The sequence below is a fragment of the Brienomyrus brachyistius genome, unplaced genomic scaffold (genome assembly GCF_023856365.1).
Source record: "Brienomyrus brachyistius isolate T26 unplaced genomic scaffold, BBRACH_0.4 scaffold35, whole genome shotgun sequence".
Classification (NCBI taxonomy): Eukaryota; Metazoa; Chordata; class Actinopteri; order Osteoglossiformes; family Mormyridae; genus Brienomyrus; species Brienomyrus brachyistius.
In genome coordinates this window covers 10670-32895 of record NW_026042310.1, presented here as the reverse complement: position 1 = coordinate 32895, position 22226 = coordinate 10670, and the positions used below count along the sequence as shown (strand labels likewise).

The window sequence follows — 22226 nt, the reverse complement described above, 5'->3', positions numbered from 1 at the left end:
ATATTTTTGCTATTGTAAATGCAGTCCTTCCACGTATTCATATGAATATGCATTATGAATAGGTAGATATCAGAAAACTTCCAATGAATGCTAACACAAGTAGAGTCGTGGGTAGCTTGTGACCCTGTGGGATAGAAGTATGTAGTCTGACGTTTGCTGGTTCAAATCCTGTGGATCTTAAAGTAATATCACTCAGTTTTAACAAGGATACTTTTGACCCTGTTGTATGTTGGACAAAAACGTCTGCTTATTAAAGTCAATTGTGGTTATCGAGAATAAGATGCACGGGGCATAAGGAGATACGATAACCGTGTTTCCCCCACATTACACACCGTGGCAGAAAGCCACACACGCCAGAAAATTCTTTTCAGGCTACACATGATCATACGTGTCGTAGCAACAGAGACAAACCGGAAGCAGGACCCGACGCCCCACCCAATCACGGGTCAGCCCAGAAGGGGGCGGGAGCAGTTCGCATCTCAAGTCCTATCAACGCGCGATGTCCGAGATTTGGGCACAGCCATTGGCCGGAGGCCCGTAAACAAGGAAACCGGAGGACGGAAGAATCAGATCTGTACTAAAAACAGAAATTAATAAAAAAAAAAAAAAAACTGGTCACGGCATAAAAATACATTTAAACATCGTTTTATATAAATACTCCAAGCATTACGATTCGTGTGACTGTCTGGGGAGCGGAGAAGCGTTTGGAAGAAGCAGCCAGTGCCCTCTGAGTGGAGCTAACAAGGTAGCTAGCTACTGAAAGTTTAGCTTTTAGCGGACAGCCCGAATGGCGCTGACAGGCGAAAGTGCTGCGAAAGCCGCATCTTTACACCGCCTCCGTGCCGCTTTCACGCCTGTCCAGTTCATATGAGTGTGTGTTAATGTGTGTAAATGAATAGCACGCCGGCCGACCGCTGCGCGTTTGGGCTTTTCTGAGCGCTTGTTTTGCTCTTAAAGTACGACATTATAGGACGTTGGCTCCTGGTATGGTTTTCGTTTCGGTTGTCCGGCAGCCAGGTAAAGACTTTTATTGTCCTTTAATTGATGTTCATTTTCCTAAGAAGTGTCTACACCATTGATAGCTGTGTCACTGCATTGTGATTATCGGCAATGTACTGTCATCTCTCTGACCTCTTTAAAATTATGTACTGTCCTTTAAAAATTCTAGCTGGGATAATTTTGTACTTGGGTAACCTGTTGTTGTAGGGGCGTCGTTAGGCCTATTTTAGAGGGGCTTTAGTCCTCATAAAATGTTTTTAGCTGCCGCCCCCCTCCAAATAAATATGTATTTATTGGCTTAAGTCATGAATAGCTTTTTATATTATATATATATTTGCCCCCCCAATCCCCAAGTAAAGACTTAGCCCCCCTGTCCATCAATCTGTAACTGTAAAAATTAAGTCTGAATCAGCACTGACGGAAACCGCGCCGTTTACCAAGCTGTTCCTCAATGTGCGATGCATCAAAACCCATGTCACGCGTAGTGTCAGAAAATGAACAATGTACTGCTCAGTTCTCTAAAGAAATATATCCGAAATTAATTTTATCACCGGCTTGTTTAAGCCTTAAGATGTTTACGAATAGTCATGATCTTGTTGCTCGCTGCACAATGAAATCCTGTGTTTTCATTTCCAGCAGTGCAAAAGAATAAGTTCGTTTATCCGAAAGTGCCCGGCGAGACCCGACTGACAGTCACACTAGGAGCGTCTGGAGAAGGATTTCCTTGCCAAACAATCTGGCGTAAAATAATAAATGAAAAATATCAGATTTAATCGCTGACGGTAAAACAGATTTTGTCGGTGCCGTTCTAAGTTTTTTTTTTTTTTTTTTTTTTTTAAAAAAAGGTCAGGGAGGAGCCTATTCTGGAAACGCATGTGAGATTCTGGCTAAAAGAAACTGATGAAGGAACCAGAGGATCAGGAAGGAAAAAAAAAACACGCTAAAAGTTCTTACCTTTATTTTAGTTCCATTAAAACCAGCTTAAAGAGAATTTCTGAGGGTTGCCCTCTGAGCTGTGCTGTTGACCACCTCTACCAACGTCATTTAATTAAACAACCCCTGTAAGACACACGCACAATTTACAACATTTATTTTCACTTTCAGGACTGTTTTCTGCATTCGCATTTACTTTTTGTATTAAACTATCTAACTGTTACTACTTGAGGAGAGTCCGATTTCAGTAGTACAGCTGAGCGCACTGCCGTACCTGGAGAAATTGGTGTCTTCACAGAAACTGACATGTATTGCGCTTAACATAATTTTATATTTAGATTTGGGCAATAAACAAGTGGATGTGAGAAGCCTTAACTGAGTTTCTTTAGTTTGATCCACTGTATTTGTGCATTTGGTTTTGGCTCAGTAACTTGGTCTGGGTATGAGCAATAAGGTTCTGTCTTAATTTGCTCACATTATTCTTTTTCTTTGGTGTACAGCAAGTTGTTTCCCTTTACAGTTAATGACACACCCTGCAAAAAGCATAGTACCAAGCGTTTGTTTTTCCATACAGAGATCCTAACAAGCCTCGTTCAGTCAGTATAGCGACAGTCTGTGACTGGATCACTGCCAGGCTCACACTGGCCCTGTCTTTGTGTCCGACAGACCAAGTGCAGATGTACCTTCATCTCACAGCCTCCTGAGGTCACCACCAACTCCAGGTAAACCCCCCTACCCCGTTCAGCATGGTTTCCGGTTACGGAGTGGAGTCTGTCTTGGAATGCCGTACCGGGAGTTTGGCCGGAGTCACTGTAGCAGACGTCTTGAAGCGCTCATTAAATACGCATGTCAGAAGGGGGAAGTCGGACCGTGCATTTCGTTGGGCTCAGTTTGTTTTAAATATAGATCCTCCCCCAAAGGCGCTTAACATTTCTTTTAGAAATGTCCTCCTCTGCTGTGCATATTTCACAGTCACTGGAAGCCCAGAGAGACCCCCTCCCCCCCCTCCCTTACAGCACAGGTGCTAACGTGTCATGTGTCGCCCACCCCAGGCCCTGCTCTTTGCCGCCCCCAACCCCAGCCAACAGACACCAGTGCAGGATGTCGCCCCTGGGCAGCAGGGGTGCCCAGCTGACCGCTCTGGTTGGGGCTCTCTGCTGTATGGTGGCGCCCCCTACAGTGCACTCCTCCATCTACGCTGTGAGTTCCTCCTGTTCCTGAGTGATTTACACACTCTACAGCTTTCACGTGTTACTTATATATGGGGCAGGTTGTTATACGACAGATATTCTGCTATATTACCTGGCTATAGGGCAGTGGTTCTCAAACTCGGCCCTCAGGCCCCTCTGCCCTGCTTGTTCTCCAGCTATCCCTGCCCCACACACTGCTGATTTACCTGGATCAGGTGTGTTCAGTCAATCAGAAGCTGCAAGACAGCTGGGACTTGTGCGTGGGGCAGGGATAGCAGGATAACAAGCAGGGAAGTGGGGCCCGAGGACTGAGTTTGTGAACCACTGCTAAAGAGTATGATAGCAGTATCCCATTCTTGCAAACTCCTTACCTGAGAATTGGTTCCTTAAGATTATATCCGACTGTCTGGGCCAGGATGCCGTACCTGTGATTGGAAGGTTGTCTGTTCAAATCCCAGGGTCGGCAGAGTAATTTCACCTTTGGGCCCCTGAGCGAGGCCCTTAACCCCGGATCGTTCGAGGGAGTTTCATCCTGCTTTTTCAAAATGTACATCACTTTGTATAAAAGCTTCTGCTATATACTTAATTCAATAACTCAACCACAACGGTGGTTTATTTGTTCTTTTGCAAGAAAAATCTCAACTATCCAGTAACTTGTGTGTGTGTGCGCGCGTGCACATGTGTTAAACTCTCACTGACGTACACATTCCTAAATCTGGTGAGCTGTCTGCAGATCTATCCTTGAGACAGGCGTTTTTTTCCACCCATTTACCCCTCCTTCTGTAACATCCCGTCCAGCACGATGGCAACAGCACCTCCATGGTGTTTGAGGACCAGCCCTCTTTCTTTGGAGGCCGTCTGCCAAGAGACGGCTTGATGGTGAGTGGGTGGGGGCGGGGTGGAATATCGCTTTGTTTGCGTAGCAGCGGACTGAGGTCAACCTGCAGGAATGCCGTGCAGATTGTCCCGCCGGGCTTCCGTATGCTGCCCCTCCAATCTTTCTCCCCCTGTCCCTCAGGGTATTTTGGTGGAATCCCACCCCCTCAATGCCTGCGTCCCCATCGACCCACCCCCACGCGCCTTCGACAGGAACGTCACCAAGTACATTGTCATCATCAGACGCTTTGACTGCAACTTCGACGTTAAGGTACGCGCCTAGGTTTACATGTCCTCTGCCTGTGTGCGCGTGAAGGTGCACGCGTGCATGAAGCGCCCATGTGAAACAAGGTTGTGCCGGCAGGTCCTGCATGCCGAGCAGGCTGGCTACAGCGCCGCCATCGTGTACAACGTGCACTCGGACTCCTTGCTCAACATGGCCTCCGACAACGGTGAGCTGACTCTTCCCCACGCCGGGAAGCTTCTCCTCGTACAAAACCCGAGGATGATGCCTCGAGATCTAAGCTCGGCACATGTCATAGAATCAAGCCTGTTACCGAGGACCATTATTTCTATTCGCACGGACCAAATCCGGCATACCAGGACATTACCTGAGTGCATTTATCCATTATCACCCTCAAAATGTGTCCTTGTGTGTCTAGACTATAAATTCCTCCTCTGTGTTCATTATCTGTTCAGATACCATCTCGGGGCAGATCGAGATTCCCTCTGTGTTCACCAGCCACTCGGCTTTCCTGTCCCTGAAGGAGTACATTATTCCCGAGGCCGGGTAAGAGCGCTCGTGGCGGCGCGCGCTTTGGAATCTGTGAGGTCTCATTGTGACATCACAGCATGTCATAAGCAGCCTTTGAAGGGTGACCTCATAGATTCTTCTTTGTCAGCACTCGTGATGATGTCATAGTTTTAGTTGAGTCTATGTTTTGATTTCCACCTCCTCAGACGGGCCTTTGATGTCAAGGTTGCTCCAGGATTTACGTCAGGGATGGGCAGTCTTATCCACAAAGGCCTGTTAGATTAGATTATTAATTAGCGGACTAATTAGAGGATTGATTGGCTGAAGAGTTCTCACACCTGGGTTTGTACAGCTGACCTAAAGGTCATCCCAAAACCCAAAAACACACTGGCCCTTTGTGGATAAGATTGCCCACCCCTGACTTAGCTAAAGATGCAGGCAAGGAAAGGAGAGTTAAACAAAGGTATTTGAAGGCTGGTAGGGATGGGATTCTGCTTGTGAACACGGACCGCTGGATGTTCTCTGAGGCTTCCTCTGCACTGGAGGTTCTGTCGGGGCCGACGCTCCTTGTTCTGGAGCTTACTGGACAGTCACACTGGTATCTCGCCCCGCGTTCAGGTCCTATGTGATCCTGTGGCCCGAGTTCACCTTCCCTCTCATCTACTACCTCATCCCCTTCACCGGAGTGATGGGAATGATCATCCTCATCATGGTCACCATCTTGGTAAGAGCCGTCACCTAGCACGCTTCTCATTTCTCACACAGCCCGTCATTTTGCTCTCCGTGCCTTTTCGGCTAGTTCTGTCTGGGAAACGCACTGGGACTGCCCCCCTTTTTTTTGTATCATCCAATCTCACTGACCCGTGACTCATCAAATAAGGAGCATTAATGAAACCGGGGGAACGCTATTAAAATTCTCGAGGCTTGCGCTGTGTGGAAAATTAGCTGCAAATATTCACTGTACGGGGTCACTGGTACAGTGTTACAGTGAGCCTGGGGCTTGTCTTAGTAACTCGATGACTCGGGGACACTCCGCGTGGGATGCCAGGCCTTCCCAGGCCACGCACACAGAAATGCATCATGGGAAACCAACAAGTTAAAAAAAAAAAAAAAAAACTTGTGTCAGAGTGTTTTACAGGTGGTTGATATCTGACACCTGTTTTTACCTGATACCAGTACCTGCGGGTTGTGCTTGTCGGCGGGTGCCCTTTTCGGAATGCCGTTGTCAGGGGTGATGGTGGGAGGTCACGCAGGGGTCATTTCACTGCCTCATCCCTGCCTCCCCTCTGTGCAGATCGTGCGCTGCGTGCAGCACAGGAAACGGGCCAGGAGGAACCGGCTGACCAAGGAGCAGCTGAAGAAGATCCCTGTCCATAAGTTCAAGAAGGGTAAGTGCCCTCCAACGCCTGCCTCTTTTGCTAGCTGCTCTACCCCCCTTCATAACTTCAGCCCTCCATCCAGCAGGTGGCACTGTTACAAAAGCATCCGCCTTGCCTTCTGTGTTATCGCGCTCTAAGCCGTCCTCTCCGCTCATAATCGTTTGACAGAATCCCTGTCTGTTAGCTGTTAGCTTCAAACCCTGCCGACCGAAGCGGATAACATTGACGCTGAGCTCTGAGTTTCCAGCGCTCTGAGCTATTCACTCAGCAGCATATTTGGGGAAACTTCCTGCCTTTCAACACGCTTTTGGGACATAGATGGAGTTGAGGGTGAACTTCAGAGATTGAGCAGGGTTCAGCAGGGCTGCAGCTAACAGGCAGACTTGGTTAATTTAATCCTGGCACCATAGTAGAGTTTTTTTTTCAGTGATTCATGCTTACAAACTGACTGCCTTATTGTCAGTGAGCTCTGCTCTCCTTATCGTGTTTTTTTTTTTTTTTTGTATGGTCTTGTTTGTTTATTTTTTAGAAATTTTACTTTTCTTCTTGTAGGTTTCATTTATAATTGCCCCCCTACTCTGCCCATTTTCAGTTCTCCTTTAATCTCAGCTATCAGCTTTGCCTGCATCCCACCCAGAGCCCTGTGTTCAGCCTCTATAACCTTATATGCTTTACGCTCAGTCGGCCAATTAGCTGGCATTGTGCCAAAGGGATGACGCTGCAAAAAGAGGAGGTACATGTCAATCATCGTAACACTGGCCAATCAGCAGTTAGCAGGGGCCGGACGCAACGGGCTCATCTAGTGTGCCACTTTTAGTTATGGGAACATGCAGTATCCTGCATGGTTCCTTGTTTCATGTTCCTGTTGCCCAGTTCTCCCCTGTACTGTCCTGCCCTCGGTCTGTTGATCCCTCACATCAAGTTTGTGCACATTTATTTTATTGTTTTTTCAGTGAGCACTGCAATGATCTCGGCTTTTGCATGGTTTGTAAGATACCATTTTGGGGGTCCCAAGGAGTCACATGACGTGCTGCGTTCCAGAACCGTGCGAATGTGGAGTTTCAAGCTTATAAGCAACTCCCCAGATTCGTAGTGCGTACTTTTCTGTTTCAAGGACAAAACCAAATATGTGGGGGAGTTCCGCAGGACTTCCTGTTCAGCGACACATCACAAGAAGGAGGAATCGGGAAACGGAGGGCAGCTGTCTTCCCGTTACTGACTCGGGGTTCGTCTCTGGCTGTGGTCCAACTTACAAAAATAGTGGCTTTGGGCACGGAGTGTAGGAATCAGGCCAAACCAGGTCTGTTAGCTGGCCGGTCCTCACATTGGGTGCTTTTCTGCTGCACCATGTACACATTCACATTGCTAGGACAACACGCTTTATATTATATTATATTATATTATTAAAGTGTTAAAATGCGTTTTAAATTTTTTTTTTGTCATACCATCCTGATCCTTTCGTTGTAACAGTTCTTCCAACCAGATCTCAATTATTATTATTATATATTTTTTCTAACTCTTTTTATCGTTCAACTCCGTTCAAGATTGCGGTTGTTATTGTGTGTTCAGCGGCAGCCTGTTTGCATAAGCATTCGTCAAAGAAAGTGCTTCAAGTCCCACCCCAGAGGTCTGAAGTACCAAAGAATTTCCCGAGCTGGTTTGGTATTTTTGGGACTGTAACTTTTGGTACCTCTACTAGACTGGAAGTCAGTGGAAAAGCGAAAGTACATACCAGAAGTATGGTAAAAAAAAAAAGTTCCTATAGAGATGGGGATGATGTCATATTAATATCCTAAATCACGCTGCCTGGGAATGACGGGGCACAAGGCAGGGGACGGCCTGGGTGAGAAGCTGTCCATTTCTGGGCTCATACTCTCATGAACTGCTGCGTGTGCCTGTATTCTGGTAGCTGTGAAGTCCCACATACTGTGTGCAGGTGGCAAGCGGGAACGTTCTGGCAAACAGGAAGCCAAGAGGCTTTGATTTCCTGTTTGTCCGGTGGCTTCTGTGGGGCTCAACAAAGTTCTGTTCTGAGAGACCTTTGTTTCTTTTTAATCTCTTGAGATCAGGAAATCGGTGAATCTGTGTGTCGGACATAGGATTGGCAGCAGGAGATGCAAGTCTCCTCTATGGCCGAGTAGCGTACAGGAATGTGAGATACCTGAGTTTTGGGCCTCAGGAAGCCGTTCTGAGAATGTATGATGTAACAGGAAGTCTTTAACTATGTTTAGTTGCTATCCAGTTTTTGTTTTCAGAATACATCATGATTTGAGGACGTAAAGGGAAGAGAAGTGCCCTGGGTTCTGGGTCAATCGTGAACACGAAGCACTGACAGAGAAATTAGCTCGGGAACCTTGTGGATCTGAGCAGATAAAACATTTCTCTGGCTGCCTAAATGTGTGGCCATTGGCTTCTGAGTCCATGTCCGGCCTGGCGCCTGGTGCTCCACGTGCTGACGTAGCGACCAAAACCGTAGTGTCGAGTCCCAGGTGCATGTGAGAACCCCAAGAGCATGTCTGAAGGAACATCTTCCTCATTCTACATCATTTCTCATTCTTGCAGTCGTGTCATTGTTAGTCGTGTTCCTGCCTTACTTGCAAGGATTCAGCCCAGAGCTTTGCAGGGAAAAATCGACGGGCAGTACTTGTTTATCTGACCCGACCTGAGAAGACATGTTAGACTCCAAAACCCGGGAGACCTCTCTGTATCGTTTCGGCACTATTATCATCAGACAGTAATGTTTCATAAAGCTACTTTTGCAGAAACGCGAGTCCAACTGCATAACTAACTCGGATGTGACCTGACATGCGTGTCTGCGCCTCTCATCCAGTTTGGAAACTCCTCCATAGTCGGCAACAAGCCAGGTTAACCGGCACCATGTCTTAGCCCCTCGGCGCCAATCGCTAACATAGCTTTCCCAGGCTCGTGTTGGTATGATATCGGGGGGTAATGAACGAGAGCAGCGCCGCTCCGGTTAAGGCCGACTGTCTGGATGAGGTGCATGTCTCGCTCGTCACATGCCCGTTCAACAGTTATGTGGAGGAATGTCGGCGGACAGGAATTCCTGGGGACTTCTGGGAGCTGGTGGGCGGAGTCAAGCCTTTGTTTATCATATGAGTATCCTTCTGAAAACAACTTTCTGCGGTGGTTTTGGCAAGGAGCAGCAGAAGCGCAGGACCCGTCCGTCTGTTTGAAGCTCACCGACTCTGGTTTTGCTGCCTCCCTCTGCCTCCGGGTTCCTCTCTTTAATCACCTCGGTACCTTAATCGCTCTGGAGCTCTGTGATGTGACGTGACACAGCAGAAGTGGTTCAGATTATAGGCCTGTGCCACGTTTGACACGCAGACCGCAGTGCATTTGCATTACATGCTTGTATTCTTGGCGTTTTTTGCATGAGTATTTCCCCTTTTACCTCGGTCGGTCTCTTCTCTGTCCACCCATCCCCGCGTTCCAGTGGGTTTCTCTCCCCTCTCTCCCATAATCTTTGCCCAAAAGGTTCCCAGACGACATCCGGTCGGCGCGCCATGTCACATCGCAGGGTCCGGTTGCGTGTGCACATAAGTGCCTGAGCATGCATCGGTGCGTGTATGCATGCGTGTGTGCATGTGCATACGTACCTGGGTGTCTGGGACGCATTCCGTGCATGGCAGTGACACCTCAGTGACAGTTATATTGTTTCAGCTTTGTGAGAAATTATTATAATTAATATATCCATATATATGAATTAAGCTGTACAGTATATTGTGTCTGGGGGAATCAAAAACAATCTACATATGTATTTATATAGACATATATGGATGTGTAGCTCAGTGATTTAAAATGCTGAGATCGGAAGGTTGTCGGTTCGAATCCCAAGGTCGACAGACCGACGTCGCCATCGGGCCCCTGAGCGAGGCCCTTAACCCTCAATTTCTCTAGGCGCTGGCTGACTCCGCTTTCTCAAAAAAAATGTACGTCACTTTGGATAAAAGCACTTACTAAATAAATAAGATGTAAATTTAAAATGATACTGATTTGCATCTGGCAGCATCTCTGCAGTGTCAGGCCCACTGCATATGAACGGGAGCAGTACGGGATTCCTGGTTTTCAGGTGTAGGGGGCGAGAGGGCCCCCCCTTCCTTGTCACCTGCTAGTCCTCAGCTCTCCCCTCTGTCCTCCTCTCGCAGGTGACGAGTATGACATGTGCGCCATTTGCCTGGACGAGTACGAGGATGGGGACAAGCTAAGGATTTTGCCCTGCTCCCATGGTAAGATGTGTGTCCCTTGCTCACCAGCTACCGTAGCCAAAGCGGAACCAGCGACTCCCGGTTCCACCCAGCCCTCTCCCCCGCTCGTCTTGCGTGTCATTTCCTATCTGTCGTCGCTTTCCCTTTGCTCTGCGGGGCAGCATGTCGTCAGTTACACGTGGCTCCCGTTCAGGCCTAGTGCAGCGCAGGGAGCCGGAGCGAGTAGGTGGGAGCGGTTCGCTTGTCTTATCGGACTTCTGGGCGGGGCCCGAGGCAGGGGTCAGAGGTCATAAACGGGTAAATAGTCAAATCTGCCGGCACCCCACCCTGCCTGGCAAGTTTTACCACTCGTACCTTGAATGCTGATTAAAAGATTATTATATTTGTTTTAATTTTCTATAATTTGTCCTCCAGGTAAAAATAGCTGTCCTGTTTTCTTTTTTTGGGGGGGGGGGGGGGGCCGATGTCAGCCTAGGGCCCCCAGAGATATTAATCCGCCCCTGTTCATTGTAAACCACTATCCCTGTCAGTTGCAATATGACTTCTTGGAGAGTAATATATTTGTTTGCCAGATATCTATAGATCTGCTGCTACACCGTACCTGCGATATGGCTGCAGATGTTTCCGAAGCAGCTTAGACGTTTTAACTGCCACGCCACCTAGTGCCCACCCCCCCCCCCCCCCCCCAGCCTATCACTGCAGGTGTGTAGATCCATGGCTGACCCAGACCAAGAAGACCTGCCCGGTCTGTAAGCAACGCGTCATCCAGCCAGACACAGAGTCCGAGGAGGAGGACGAGGAGGAAGAGGGCAGGGGGACCGGGGAAGAGGCTGACACGGAGCGCACGCCCCTGCTGCGGCCCTCGCGGCCCGGCTCGCCCTCCTCCAGTGAGGGCCCGGGGGTGTACTCCTCCACCGCAGAATGCTCAGGGCCCGGGCCCTGCTCCGACTCGCCCCTGCTCGCCCACGAGGGGTACTACTCTCCGGAGGAGGAGGACTCTGATGACGAGGAGGAGGAGGAGGACGAGGAGGAGGAAGACGAGGCCAGTCTCAGCGACGGGGAGACCGCCCGCCTCCTCGGCAGGGGGGAGGTGCAGCTGTGAGAGAAAATGCAGTGATGTTTGTGTTTCCTCATTTTTGGCCTTGCGTTCTTGTTATTTTTGTCCCAGTCAAAGGAGACGGGGTTTTCAGCACCACTGCCCTCCCCCGCCCCCCCGGCTGTCATCGGATACTTTTTCTCCGAGCCTCTATATTGTCAACCTTCCCATCACTCTTCCAACCACCCCCCCCCCCCCCCCCCCCCATGACCTGTCTGTACTCGTACCCGTCTGCTGGGTCCGTTCTTCCCACGACACTGATGATTAACATCCCTTAACAGGGATGATTGCCCAGAGATGCTGCACACACCCTGAAATTTAATGTTGCAGGCATCTACTTTTTTTTTTTTTTTTTTTTAAAGGTATTAATTAACAAGCTGGTTACATTTATCTTCCGGTTTAATATTGAGATTTTCGTACAAATTTTGGCGTTTAGCGTTTTTCCCCTTCCGGTTTCGAAAAAAGCAACAACAACAAAAAAAAAATCCACTTTAATGTTGTACTGGTGTAGTGGACCAATATTTTTATTTGTGTATATATATTTTGATTACAGCGTCTTTCCTGTTGTCTTAAGCCTCAGTACCACATGTATCACTGCTAACGTTGTAGTTTAGTCTGCCGATTGTCAAGCCGTCATTTTGCTATTTGATTTGGAAGCGGACAGATGGACAGAAAGCGGTGCGTGGAAACGTACTGTGTCAATGAAGCGTGGGCGAACGCCTCCACGCGATTCCGGTTTTTCAGGGTTTCAGATACGACCGACAGTCCTTTGATTGGCCACGAAAGCGGCAATATCGTGTTTTATTTTGTAAAATGTGGGGGGCGCGGGGCTTTGTTCTCCTCGGTAACCACATGAAAAGAAGGTTCTGGAATGGAATTCAGGGGCTGCGGGGAATATGGAAGTGCTGTTTGTAGAAAGGGGGAGGGGTAGTTTTACAGTGACTGTCCGATGAATTTAGTGTTCGGCTGGCCGGGTGCCGACCGATTACCGGGCCGCTAGGTGACCGGTGACGGAGCCGTGTGACAGTGGTTTTCCGCGGGGACAGTCTCCATCTGTAAGACTCCTCTGCTTTTAGCCCCCCCCCGCCTTTGTAACTGCCCAATTATGGTGGGACATTTTAGATCCGCAGAACTTTGTCTGTCGCTGTGAGCCGGTTTTTTCCCCTAAACTGTTTAGGCGAGCAGAATATCACTGAAACACTAATCACGATTTTGACTTTGTTTCCCACTACTGCTTTTGCAATGAATTTCCAGATATTTTTGCTCTTTAACTTTAAAGGGTTAAGTTGATTTCCTGAGACACACATATAAAAGGAGATTATTATCATTATAAATGTCCTGGGTTGTATTACGGGGGGGGGGGAACCCAGTGCAACTGTACTGAGCCTGCTGCACACTGCATTCACTGCACAGTTCTCTATGTATCCACCTATGACTGTAAACTGACTCTCTTCTTCTTAACATTGTTTTCATACAGCTGTACACATTTTGAATAACATGAACATTAAATGAGCAAGTCAAACTACGCAGTTGCTGCTCTTGTTACCTTGCAGTATCACTGACACCTTATTTTCCCAATCTGATTATTATAAAGTCAACATTGTAACAAAGATTTAGAAGATCTATTAATTCTATATCGAATGAAATATGCTACCTGTTTCGATGCTGATTTAAAAAAAAAAAAAAAAAAAACGCTGACACACTTAACGGTAATCAAATGGATGTTTACGCAAACGCCACTGTCTATTCAAATGAAATGTTATTTATTTTGAGAATCATCCCATCGAATAAAATTCCAGAACTTGTACAATGATTCCACTAATGGTAAATAAAAAATCTGAAGAGGATTTTTACGTTTAAAGAAATAACCACAGCACACTTATACTTTACATACTGAGAATGTGTACCTTTTCTAAACTGTAGTCTTACATCTGTTATATTTTATAATTTAGTTTGTGCCATAAAAGTAAACAATTTCAATATTTTGTTGTCTGATACTTTTCTTTGTCTGTATGTTGTACAAGAATAGTTTGTTTTTTTCAGGAAGGGGCGTGCTTTACAAGTAATTGGTTAGAACGCAGCCAACATCACATGTAACACAAAAGACCTTGCGGCATGTTTATGTAGAGCGGATTTAATGCAGTTTCGATGTCGGGCACAGAGGTGCACTTTAGAGGACGGCCATGTGGCAGGGTGCATCTCCTGCAGCACGCCGTCATGGTGGGGGCAGGACTGATGAGGAATGTGTGCTATGTCTCTCTCTCACAATGTGTGTCCTTGTGTTGATCCTCCTGCCAAAGGCCGTAGCTCGAGCTCCCCAGGAAAAACACGGCTCCTTGAGTGCTACTGTGAGAGCGACCTCATTATCATGCTTTATTCAGCTTTAGCCATAAAAACAGTATGTATGGCTAAAGATCTTTATGTAGTTGGAGCAGTTCAGCTTAAATATCTTTCTCTAAGGCAGTGTTTCCCACTCCGGACCATGTTTTTGCTCCCTGCCAGATGGTCCACATTTTTGCTCCCTCCAGGCTCTCAATCTGGTCCTTGGAGAACTCACAGTCAGTACATGTTTTTGCTCCCTGTGAGCTACCTGGCAGACAGTCCACATTTTTGCTCCCTCCCAGCTCCCTAGGGAGCAAACACATGAACTGGCTGAGGGTCCCTGAGGACCAGATTGGGAAAAACTGCTCTAGGGCAATGCAGCGGGGCTCATCCCTCTCTCAAGACCTGATCCACCATCACATTCACGCAGCTTACCGCCCTCAACCGCTGATCCCCGTCCAGCTGTTTGAGGAGCAGCACCGTTACCTTCGGTCCGGTGAGCACAGTCATGTGATCTTCCAGCCCATGACCGAACGTAGATGAATGCACATCATTCTAGGGTGTTGCCCTCCTTAGCAACAATCGTCAAGGTGCTTTACATTCTCAGGTTGCTTAATAGGTGCCACTATCCCAGGTTACATGGATCTCGTTTGACTTGCCAAGAGCTCGCTGGAGGTGACTGCAAGATCCTTACCTAAGACTTGAACCAGCAATATTTTTGTCCGGGTTCTATGTTTTGGAATTCCTTCCCAGTTTTCCCCTGATGCATTTCCAGCTCCTTAACTGTTTTCCTTTCACCAAGAGGCTCTCATAACTCATCCTTGAATGGGAGGAGTGGCTGAGGGTGTGAGGACCTGCTCTCGTGTGGACACGCAAGGGCATGTACTTCATCCCGCCCGTTCTGACGTGCAATTGCCAAAGTTTGAGTGCATAGATCGAGTTCCCTCTGGAGTGTACCTTCCCGACTGGACTGGACTCTCGCTGAAAAAGAACGAACGAATAGGATGTCGCGTGAGGAAAAGTGTTTGTGTGTGCGAGTGCACGTGCGAGCAAGAAGGGGTGGAGTTCTAATCCTTCACATGGAAATAGTGGGGAGGAAAAGCAATGTGTGACACACTCCCCCAAGAATATCCACGACTTTTTGCAAAGGACGACATCTTAGGGCAAGCGCTGAACTGCTAGGTGGCATGAGTGCAACAAGCAGTGTAGCTCTTAAGGCCTTTAAGTGAGTAAAGAGAGGGATGAAGATGATCGATGTCGACAATCTAGTAGTCTGGCGCAGCGACAGGACAGGCGGGGCAGGCAATGGCCTGGGCCCCCGATCTGAGAGGGGGCCCCAGAAGGCGGTCTATTACATAGTACATTGTAACAACAAATCTTCGTTTGTATATTCTGTTTTTCACAAAAGTGAATATAAAGGTCTTGTGTCTATTACATTCTCTATTCATATTATTCATTTACATATAACTGTGTAATAGATAAATAATAAAGGTAATAAATTTTGCCATGCTGGGGGAGGGGGAGTTGGAGGGCCCCATGGGTTTTTCCTCTTTTTTTTTGCCTAGGCCCCTAAAGTCTCTACAATCGCATCTGCTTTTTAGTAATATGAACATTTTAATTGACAGGTAAAAATTGATACTTTTATATTAGAGTCCATTTTTTTAATGAGACCATTCTGACTGACAGGATCGATATTTCAGTATCGATTCGCCTCTCCCTAATCTTAAGTTCACTTTTGCTCGAGGCGCCCCACGTGGAAGCTTGAAGAATGAATTCGGAGGACTGTGCGTGCTTCTCGTTATCGAAAGGCGAAGACGTAAAAAGAAGGGATTTATCTACCTTCCACACGCATGTCCTCCTCGGGATTGCGGAGTATTTGTAACACACTGACAAGGTTCACGAACATCCGTGATTGTAAGGCAAGTTTAACGTATTCACTACGAGAGGAAAGAGCTGGGGCTGAGGATGGTGATGTAATCTACAGGCTGTACGGCTGAACAACAGAAGCCCATAGAGGACAGTTTCAGGAAGCGGCAAAATCAAGCCATTCAGAAGTCTTTGCTCGTTTCACAATCGTCACCCAAGCCTACAAATTATTTAGTTTTTGCAGAATGAAACGCTGGAACATACAACTACCGTCAAATTTCCATCGCTTTTCAGAATTAGTTATCCATTTTTTTTAATCGAGTATTTGAAGAAATGTTTATTTTTAATTATTTTACTAGACACACAAGTGAAATCTAAGTAAAAGTGCCTACCACTAGGCAAGAACATCCACTTCTCGGGGCTCAATTCATGCCTTTAACTAGTAACTAGTTTTTAAAATTGAACTAATATACATCATTGAACATTCATGACCCAGTGCATAAATGCATGTTTTATTTCATATAAAAACGTATAAGAATGTTCTCGCGAATGTAATCGTCAAAATAACGTCAGACCCCTCCCCACTCACAGACCACAGACAAAAGCTTACCCAGTCATTTATACAGCTATATACTAAGAATTTTGTACTTTGGAAATAACATACTATATACTATGTTGACAGAGATGTATGGCAAAACAATCTATTGCTGAAAACAATTGCGTAATTTGGGAAGAATATAGGGGGAGTTCGGAACACTTCTTGTGACCTACTGGAAATGTTACAAGATAAAGATAATCTTTTTTCACCGCGTGAAAGTGACACGCATTTCGAGATATAAAGGCAGGCTTAGTCTTACTTCGTCTGCAAGCGGCGATTTAATTGTATATTTTGCAGAGAAACGTCTTATAAACGGTAGAAGTGATCTTTGACTTCATGTGCATGATTGTTTCATTTTCAAAGCCCGTGATTTTTCTCTCCCATTGCGACTGTTCCACCCCCCATTCCTGCACTATTCTCCCTTGAGGAAGTGTCTAAGCGGTGGGTTGGGCGCCCGCCGCCATGGTTCAATATAAATCCGTGCCGACTTCCTCAATCCCACTTTGCAGGTTTGCAAAAGTCAAAGGGACCGTCTCACTTCAGGTAGTCGAAACGCTACTGCTCATTTTCCCCTATATCTTTATATTTAACATTGTTAGTTTACAAGGGAAAAGGGAACCCGACGCCTATTTTATACTTTGACGGAGTTTGCACCCGTCTCGCTCTTACTGCATTAGTTGTGATAACTTTTCCTTCGCCGTTTTCAAGGTTAAAATATCAGTCCCCCCCTCCAGGTTCCCAAGTTTCACCGAACAGCTTAAGAGCTCTCGTCGACGATGTCCTGGGACGGGTATATCACGAATTTGATGGATGGGAATTACGTGAAGGACGCCGCTATCGTGGGGTGCGAGCCCGGCCAGGAGTCCGTATGGGCGTCGCACCCCGGGGGAGACTTCGCCCGGATCACGGTGAATTCACAATACTGCTATTGTAACTAATGCGATCCGAATGCGGTGAATATAATCTAAAATGTCTTATTGCATACTTTTATAACGTGTTTCATTCAATGCAGCGACTTCACCGTCACATACATTCGAAAACTCAGTGTATGAACTGGATATTGAACGGGACTGCACTATCCAAACGGAACTTTGAACAAAGGGCGTATTCCAGGATTTAAAAAAGCAATTAATACCCAGCTTTGAGTTACTTTTGTCTTTTGGATCTGTATTTAACATTATGAGCAGCAGTGGGTAAAAATCTTAAGATTCCACCACATTTCACCCAAACTTATGACGCTTTCTTACAGTTTCTGGAATTGCGAGGAGACCGGCGGGGAGGCCCAAGTTAAAAAAATTATGTGAAACTTTCTGGGATTTAAAACTTGTAATTAATTCGCGGTGGCTCATAATCGACCGCGTGCGATCATTGTATCTTGGTTTTTTCTTCTCTGGAATCTCGATTCGTTTCCACCGATCCGCGTGCTTAATTCCATTATTGGGATTTGCGCACGCCGTGTTGGAAGCCTTTATTAAGTTATAAGGAAGTGCTCCTACGTGTTTCCACTCGGAAGTCTTCCGATCGCTCCCATCTACTCGACCAGAGAATAGAAGAAGCCCTCTGGCATTTTTCTCCACACCTGTGGACCCAGTGCACCGCTTGGTCGGGAAGCCAAGGAGTAAAACTTGCGGGGTGGTGCATTTGTAAATAAAATGCGCGTCTGATTCTGCGCCCATGTGATCCGCTGTAGTGTGGGCTTTTTGCTCTAAAACACTGCCTGGCTTGGATCCCGCAAAAATATCAACTGTAGCGCATCGTGGCTCATCGAGCACTCCATGGTAGATTGAATACTTTAAAATCTGCAGCAATGGCGACTATTGCACAAGCGTGGAAACTGGGCGAGATTTTTTTTTTTCGGCATGAGTCAGGAAGCGGGTGCAGTAAGTCATTCTACAGTGTGTGGTTAGTCTTGCATATATTAGTGATAACTTTAGCTGGCACAGATTAGACTTCATTGCACTACACGCGGTATAGCTTTATTTTTATTGCTTGAACTGTGTGGTGTGTTCCTCGGTGATGAGTTTGAATTTATTTAATGATATGCTGGTGGCAGTCCTTCCAGACACTGGCCTGTGGTGAACTTGACGGGGGGTGTTACTTTAAAGGTTGTCTCCAGCCCCCCTTTTGGTGAAATGTGATAGGTGTGCTGACTTGAATCCCAAACATGGGGGGGGGGGGTTGATCAGTTTGTAATGGATGCCCTGTTGGCTGGCAAGATTGTACCTTTTTCGGGGTGGTGGTGTAATGTAATTGCTAGTTTTTTTTTTTGGTGGGGAGTGGCTTAAGCATTGGTTATCCAAAACATGGCTGAAATTGCCTCGGAGGGCTGTCCTGTGTTTACAGGTGACCTTTGACCTGATAGCACATCGGCTGTTGTGCTCTGATTAGATTGAGATCTGACATTCCTTCGTCTCCCCTGAAGTGTTTAAGGGGGAGGTGAGGTAGGATGTTTGAAAAAATCTGGTTGGGTGTTGGTTCGCGGTGGATGTGCCAGCCCAGCTGGAATTGGGGATTTTACAACCTAGAGCTGACCGGCTTCTAAGGAGCGGCCTGCATTTGCATGCATGCCTATGCAGTGTCCTGTTCTCTAACCTGTCTACAAACTGCAAAAACTGTCACTTTGAAGCATGGTTGCTGCTTGTTCGTTCTTCTCTTCCTTGTGGGGGAGGGCTTTCTCCAAAGGCTTGGTTAGTGCAGTAGTTCCATGTGGGTATATTCAGTTCTGCTGCTAATAATCCAATGGGCTGCACGACGTTGCACTGCAAACCTTTTTTTCCTTCCATTTGTAATGGTCCCTAGTCAGAATTTAACCTGAAGCCTTATTTGGGAACTAATTTTCCCCTAATGCCCCCTCCCCACCTTGGCTCGCTTCTCTGCCTTCTGTATTTGAAGACCGCACAAGTGCTAAAGCTCACTTAAGCTCTGAATGTTTTTCCCGTTGCGTGTTTCAACCTGTGTGCGCTGTTGCCTCATCTTGTCAAAACTTGTGCGTCTGAACTTCATAGTCGCAGCAATGAGTCTTAATCGGATAATTCCGGTAAAATATTCACCAGCTTCATGCAAACTGTCACTGTTGGCATACTGGTCAGGATGATGTGTTTTTCTTTTTTTTTTTTAATTCCAAAGCTGTATGGCTAGTAACTTATCGCTACTTTGCCTTCATTCAAAGGTTTTTTTTTTTTTTTTTTCTTTTTCTGGGCCAATAGGCTTAGTGCTTACGTTAGACTGACTGCACAGCGCAGCCTGTATCTGAAATACTATGTTGTCGGACTGGTTTGACTTGGGTGAAGTTTCCCAGCAGCGTAAATCATGAGTTTATTTTCCTGCCTTTTTTTTTTTTTTGTGTTTAAAAAAATAAATAAAAATTCTTCCTTACCAATTGGATTTGGAACAGATACAATCGGATGAAGTTCTCGTTGCAATTTAGCACAAGTTTTACTTGAAACGAGGCAAAGTCTGACGTTGTATTGGATTCGTTTACCTGGAATACAGTAGCTTCTCTGGCCCTTAGGTCGTAAGCGTGATTAACCAGAGAAATGTCCGCTTGTGGTTGTAATATAGGTGGGACTTTAACACAGTGGATGGTGAGGGGGAAAGTTACAGCATTTAACTTGCTGGACTGGGGATCTGATATTTAATTCTGTCGAATGTGTTTTGTTGTCAGGTTTCTCCATACTATGAATTTTGGTCTTGCACCAAGTACTGAACTTGGGTATCTGCTTATTTTAGCTTTTGATTTTGCTCTCCTCCTGAAATACTTCACTTAATGCAGGCTTCTCAACTTGCACCTTAAGCCTTACCCATGCTGGGTAAACCGCTGCCCTCTTTCATGGGTATTGTATTACACGCGGGTCAGACTGCTTCTGGGTTTTTCTGCGGTCTCTTGTGTCGTGGTTTGGCCCAGTCACTACTGCAAGTAAACAGTGAGCGTTTGGAATCCTAGTCAATATTTCACCACGGTTCTGTAGGACATGGATTTCAGTGCTGGTGTGTTGAGGCATGCCCCAATCCATTGTGGGTGGTCTTTCTCTGAGATCCTAAGTTCCATAAAATTGGTACGGTGCATTCTAAAATGCAACGAACTTGGGAAGGCTCGCAGTAAAATGAACTCCATTTTGGTAGGACTCCATGTTGAATGAGGAACCACATATCGATGGATTGTTGGATTTCCCCTTTTTTCGGTGCACTCATTCTTCCTGTACGGACTGTTGCCAGATTTGGACACGCTTTTTCTGTCCCGTGCTTGCATTCCGTTTTACATACCATTTCAGATGGTCTCCCCAATGCTGCCATTTCAGAATGCCGGAAAAGGCAAACCTATTGCACGACTACAGTCAAGAATTTGGGCGCCGGGAATTTTTGATTTTGCAATGCTGGCCGAATCGGCCTCCACATCTGGTTGATTTTAGGCAACGGCTAACGGTGCACGAGCGAGTCCTCTCACCATGGGTGTCCCTCACCCCTGCTACAAAGCTTGGCCTCTTGCTAACAAACTAAGGACCTCGATTTCCATTCCTGGGAGAAGTTTTGGAATTCAACCCGATGACCAGAAAAAGTTGACTTGCATGCTTACAACCAAGCTGCTACGTTTTTAGTTTTTGTTTCACGCGTTGGAACTCATTTAGCCCTTTTATTAAATGGCGTCTTTCTAGAAATACAGTACATGATGGTACTTGACCAAGTAGGAATTCACCTGGAATGTCTAGAAGGTGCACGGGTGGATTGTGACACATCAACATCGGGGTAGGACGGTTGCACTCCCGCCGTTACTGTACCTGTAGTAGGGTGTGCTCCAAGCTCTTCCTTATATTCCTAACCGAATATATTTCTTCAATGCTGGAAGACCATACCCTTGTAGATTCTCAAGTATTCAACCATCACAGAGGTCTTGCGTTTGAATTAAGTTCTCCAGGGCTGCTTGGAGTCTGTAGAGAACTTTTTCCTGGCAATTTTCTTGTCTCCCCCCCTTTTTGAGGTCTGCTGTCTTAACATGAGTTTCACTTAATCTCTCTTCCCCCCCCCCCCCCCCCCCCCCCAACCCAGCCAAGTGAAATCAAGCGGCTATTGCTAAAGGACCGCAACGAGCTGTTCCGCAATGGTTTGACGCTGGCGAACACCAAATGCACGGTACTCCGCGATGAGCTAGGCGACGCGGACGGGCTCACCATGGACTTGCGCACCAAGGCGACCGACCAAGAGCCAGACACCTTCAACATCTCCGTGGGAAAATCTCATAAAGGTTTTTTTTGAACCCGCCCAAGCCTTATTCATGTAGAATGATTTTTGAAATCTGTTCATTGCTAACCATGTTTCTTGCCCCCCAGCTGTGTGCTTGATTAAAGGAATAAAGAAGTACACGGAGGTTTGCTGAATCGCAAGGTGCACGGCATTGCTGAGTACCTAAAGAAGTCTGGCTTCTGATTCCAGATCCACTGACTAGCAGTTTTTTTTGTTTGTTTTTTTTGTGGATTTGGACTCTGCTTTCATTAAAGAAAAGCCACTGCCCCCCCCCCCCCCCAAAAGTCGCCCGTCAGCTGCCCCATCATTATCCATATAGACGTCTATCTGCCCCCCCCCCACTCCAAAGTATGACCACTAGGCATTTTGGTATCTTTGGTTTCCCCATTGAACAAACTCAACTCGATGCCAAATAAAATGAAGTTTATACCTAATGTACTGTGTTTGCAAATCTTTGGTTCGAATCCTGGTTAGATATGACCAAGACCATTTGGTTGAATTGTACTTGACCAAAAAAATCTGGAGATAGCTTTTTTTTTTTTTTTTCTTGGCTTCAGTGCATTGGTCTGCTTCCAAATAGTGCTGTCCTCTTCCCTTGTCTGGTGACGGGCTTTGTCCAGACAGTTTGGGGATCTGTGGTGTAATTCTGCATTGCAGACATGGGCACTGATGGCAACACTTTGGAGCTTTTGTGTAAATCACCAGAGCAACAAGTTTGGAAGTCTCTCTTGTGTGTCCAGGACAACATG

At 46.5% G+C, this 22226-nt stretch overlaps 2 protein-coding genes across 3 annotated transcripts; both read left to right on the top strand.

Moving 5' to 3' along the window:
- The first annotated feature begins 500 nt into the window (after positions 1–500).
- rnf167 (ring finger protein 167) lies at positions 501–13438 on the top strand. 2 transcript variants are annotated; one of them, XM_048997775.1, is made up of 11 exons: positions 501–745; positions 2599–2654; positions 2985–3132; positions 3921–4001; positions 4141–4269; positions 4363–4450; positions 4698–4788; positions 5371–5476; positions 6047–6140; positions 10298–10378; positions 11047–13438. In XM_048997775.1, the coding sequence occupies exons 3-11, from the start codon at positions 3034–3036 to the stop codon at positions 11457–11459; spliced, it is 1182 nt and encodes a 393-aa protein (XP_048853732.1). In that variant the 5' UTR covers positions 501–745; positions 2599–2654; positions 2985–3033; the 3' UTR covers positions 11460–13438. The 2 variants fall into 2 exon arrangements, with proteins under 2 accessions (XP_048853732.1, XP_048853733.1); XM_048997776.1 differs by lacking the exon at positions 501–745 and adding an exon at positions 760–1017.
- A 3232-nt stretch (positions 13439–16670) lies between these two features.
- On the top strand, positions 16671–21911 carry LOC125721744 (profilin-1-like). The gene is given in 5 exon segments (XM_048997777.1): positions 16671–16782; positions 16948–17147; positions 21283–21478; positions 21564–21581; positions 21584–21911. Coding segments are annotated over 4 exon segments (423 nt in total). The 5' UTR covers positions 16671–16782; positions 16948–17015; the 3' UTR covers positions 21661–21911.
- Positions 21912–22226: the final 315 nt, after the last annotated feature.

What these genes read in the sequence shown, in the direction of transcription:
- rnf167 (XM_048997775.1), top strand. Translation starts at nt 3,034, where the DNA reads ATGTCGCCCCTGGGCAGCAGGGGTGCCCAGCTGACCGCTCTGGTTGGG. An exon ending in ACTGCAACTTCGACGTTAAG is followed by an intron (nt 4,270 to 4,362) that starts GTACGCGCCTAG and finishes TTGTGCCGGCAG; the next exon opens with GTCCTGCATGCCGAGCAGGC. An exon ending in GATTTTGCCCTGCTCCCATG is followed by an intron (nt 10,379 to 11,046) that starts GTAAGATGTGTG and finishes CCCCCCCCCCAG; the next exon opens with CCTATCACTGCAGGTGTGTA.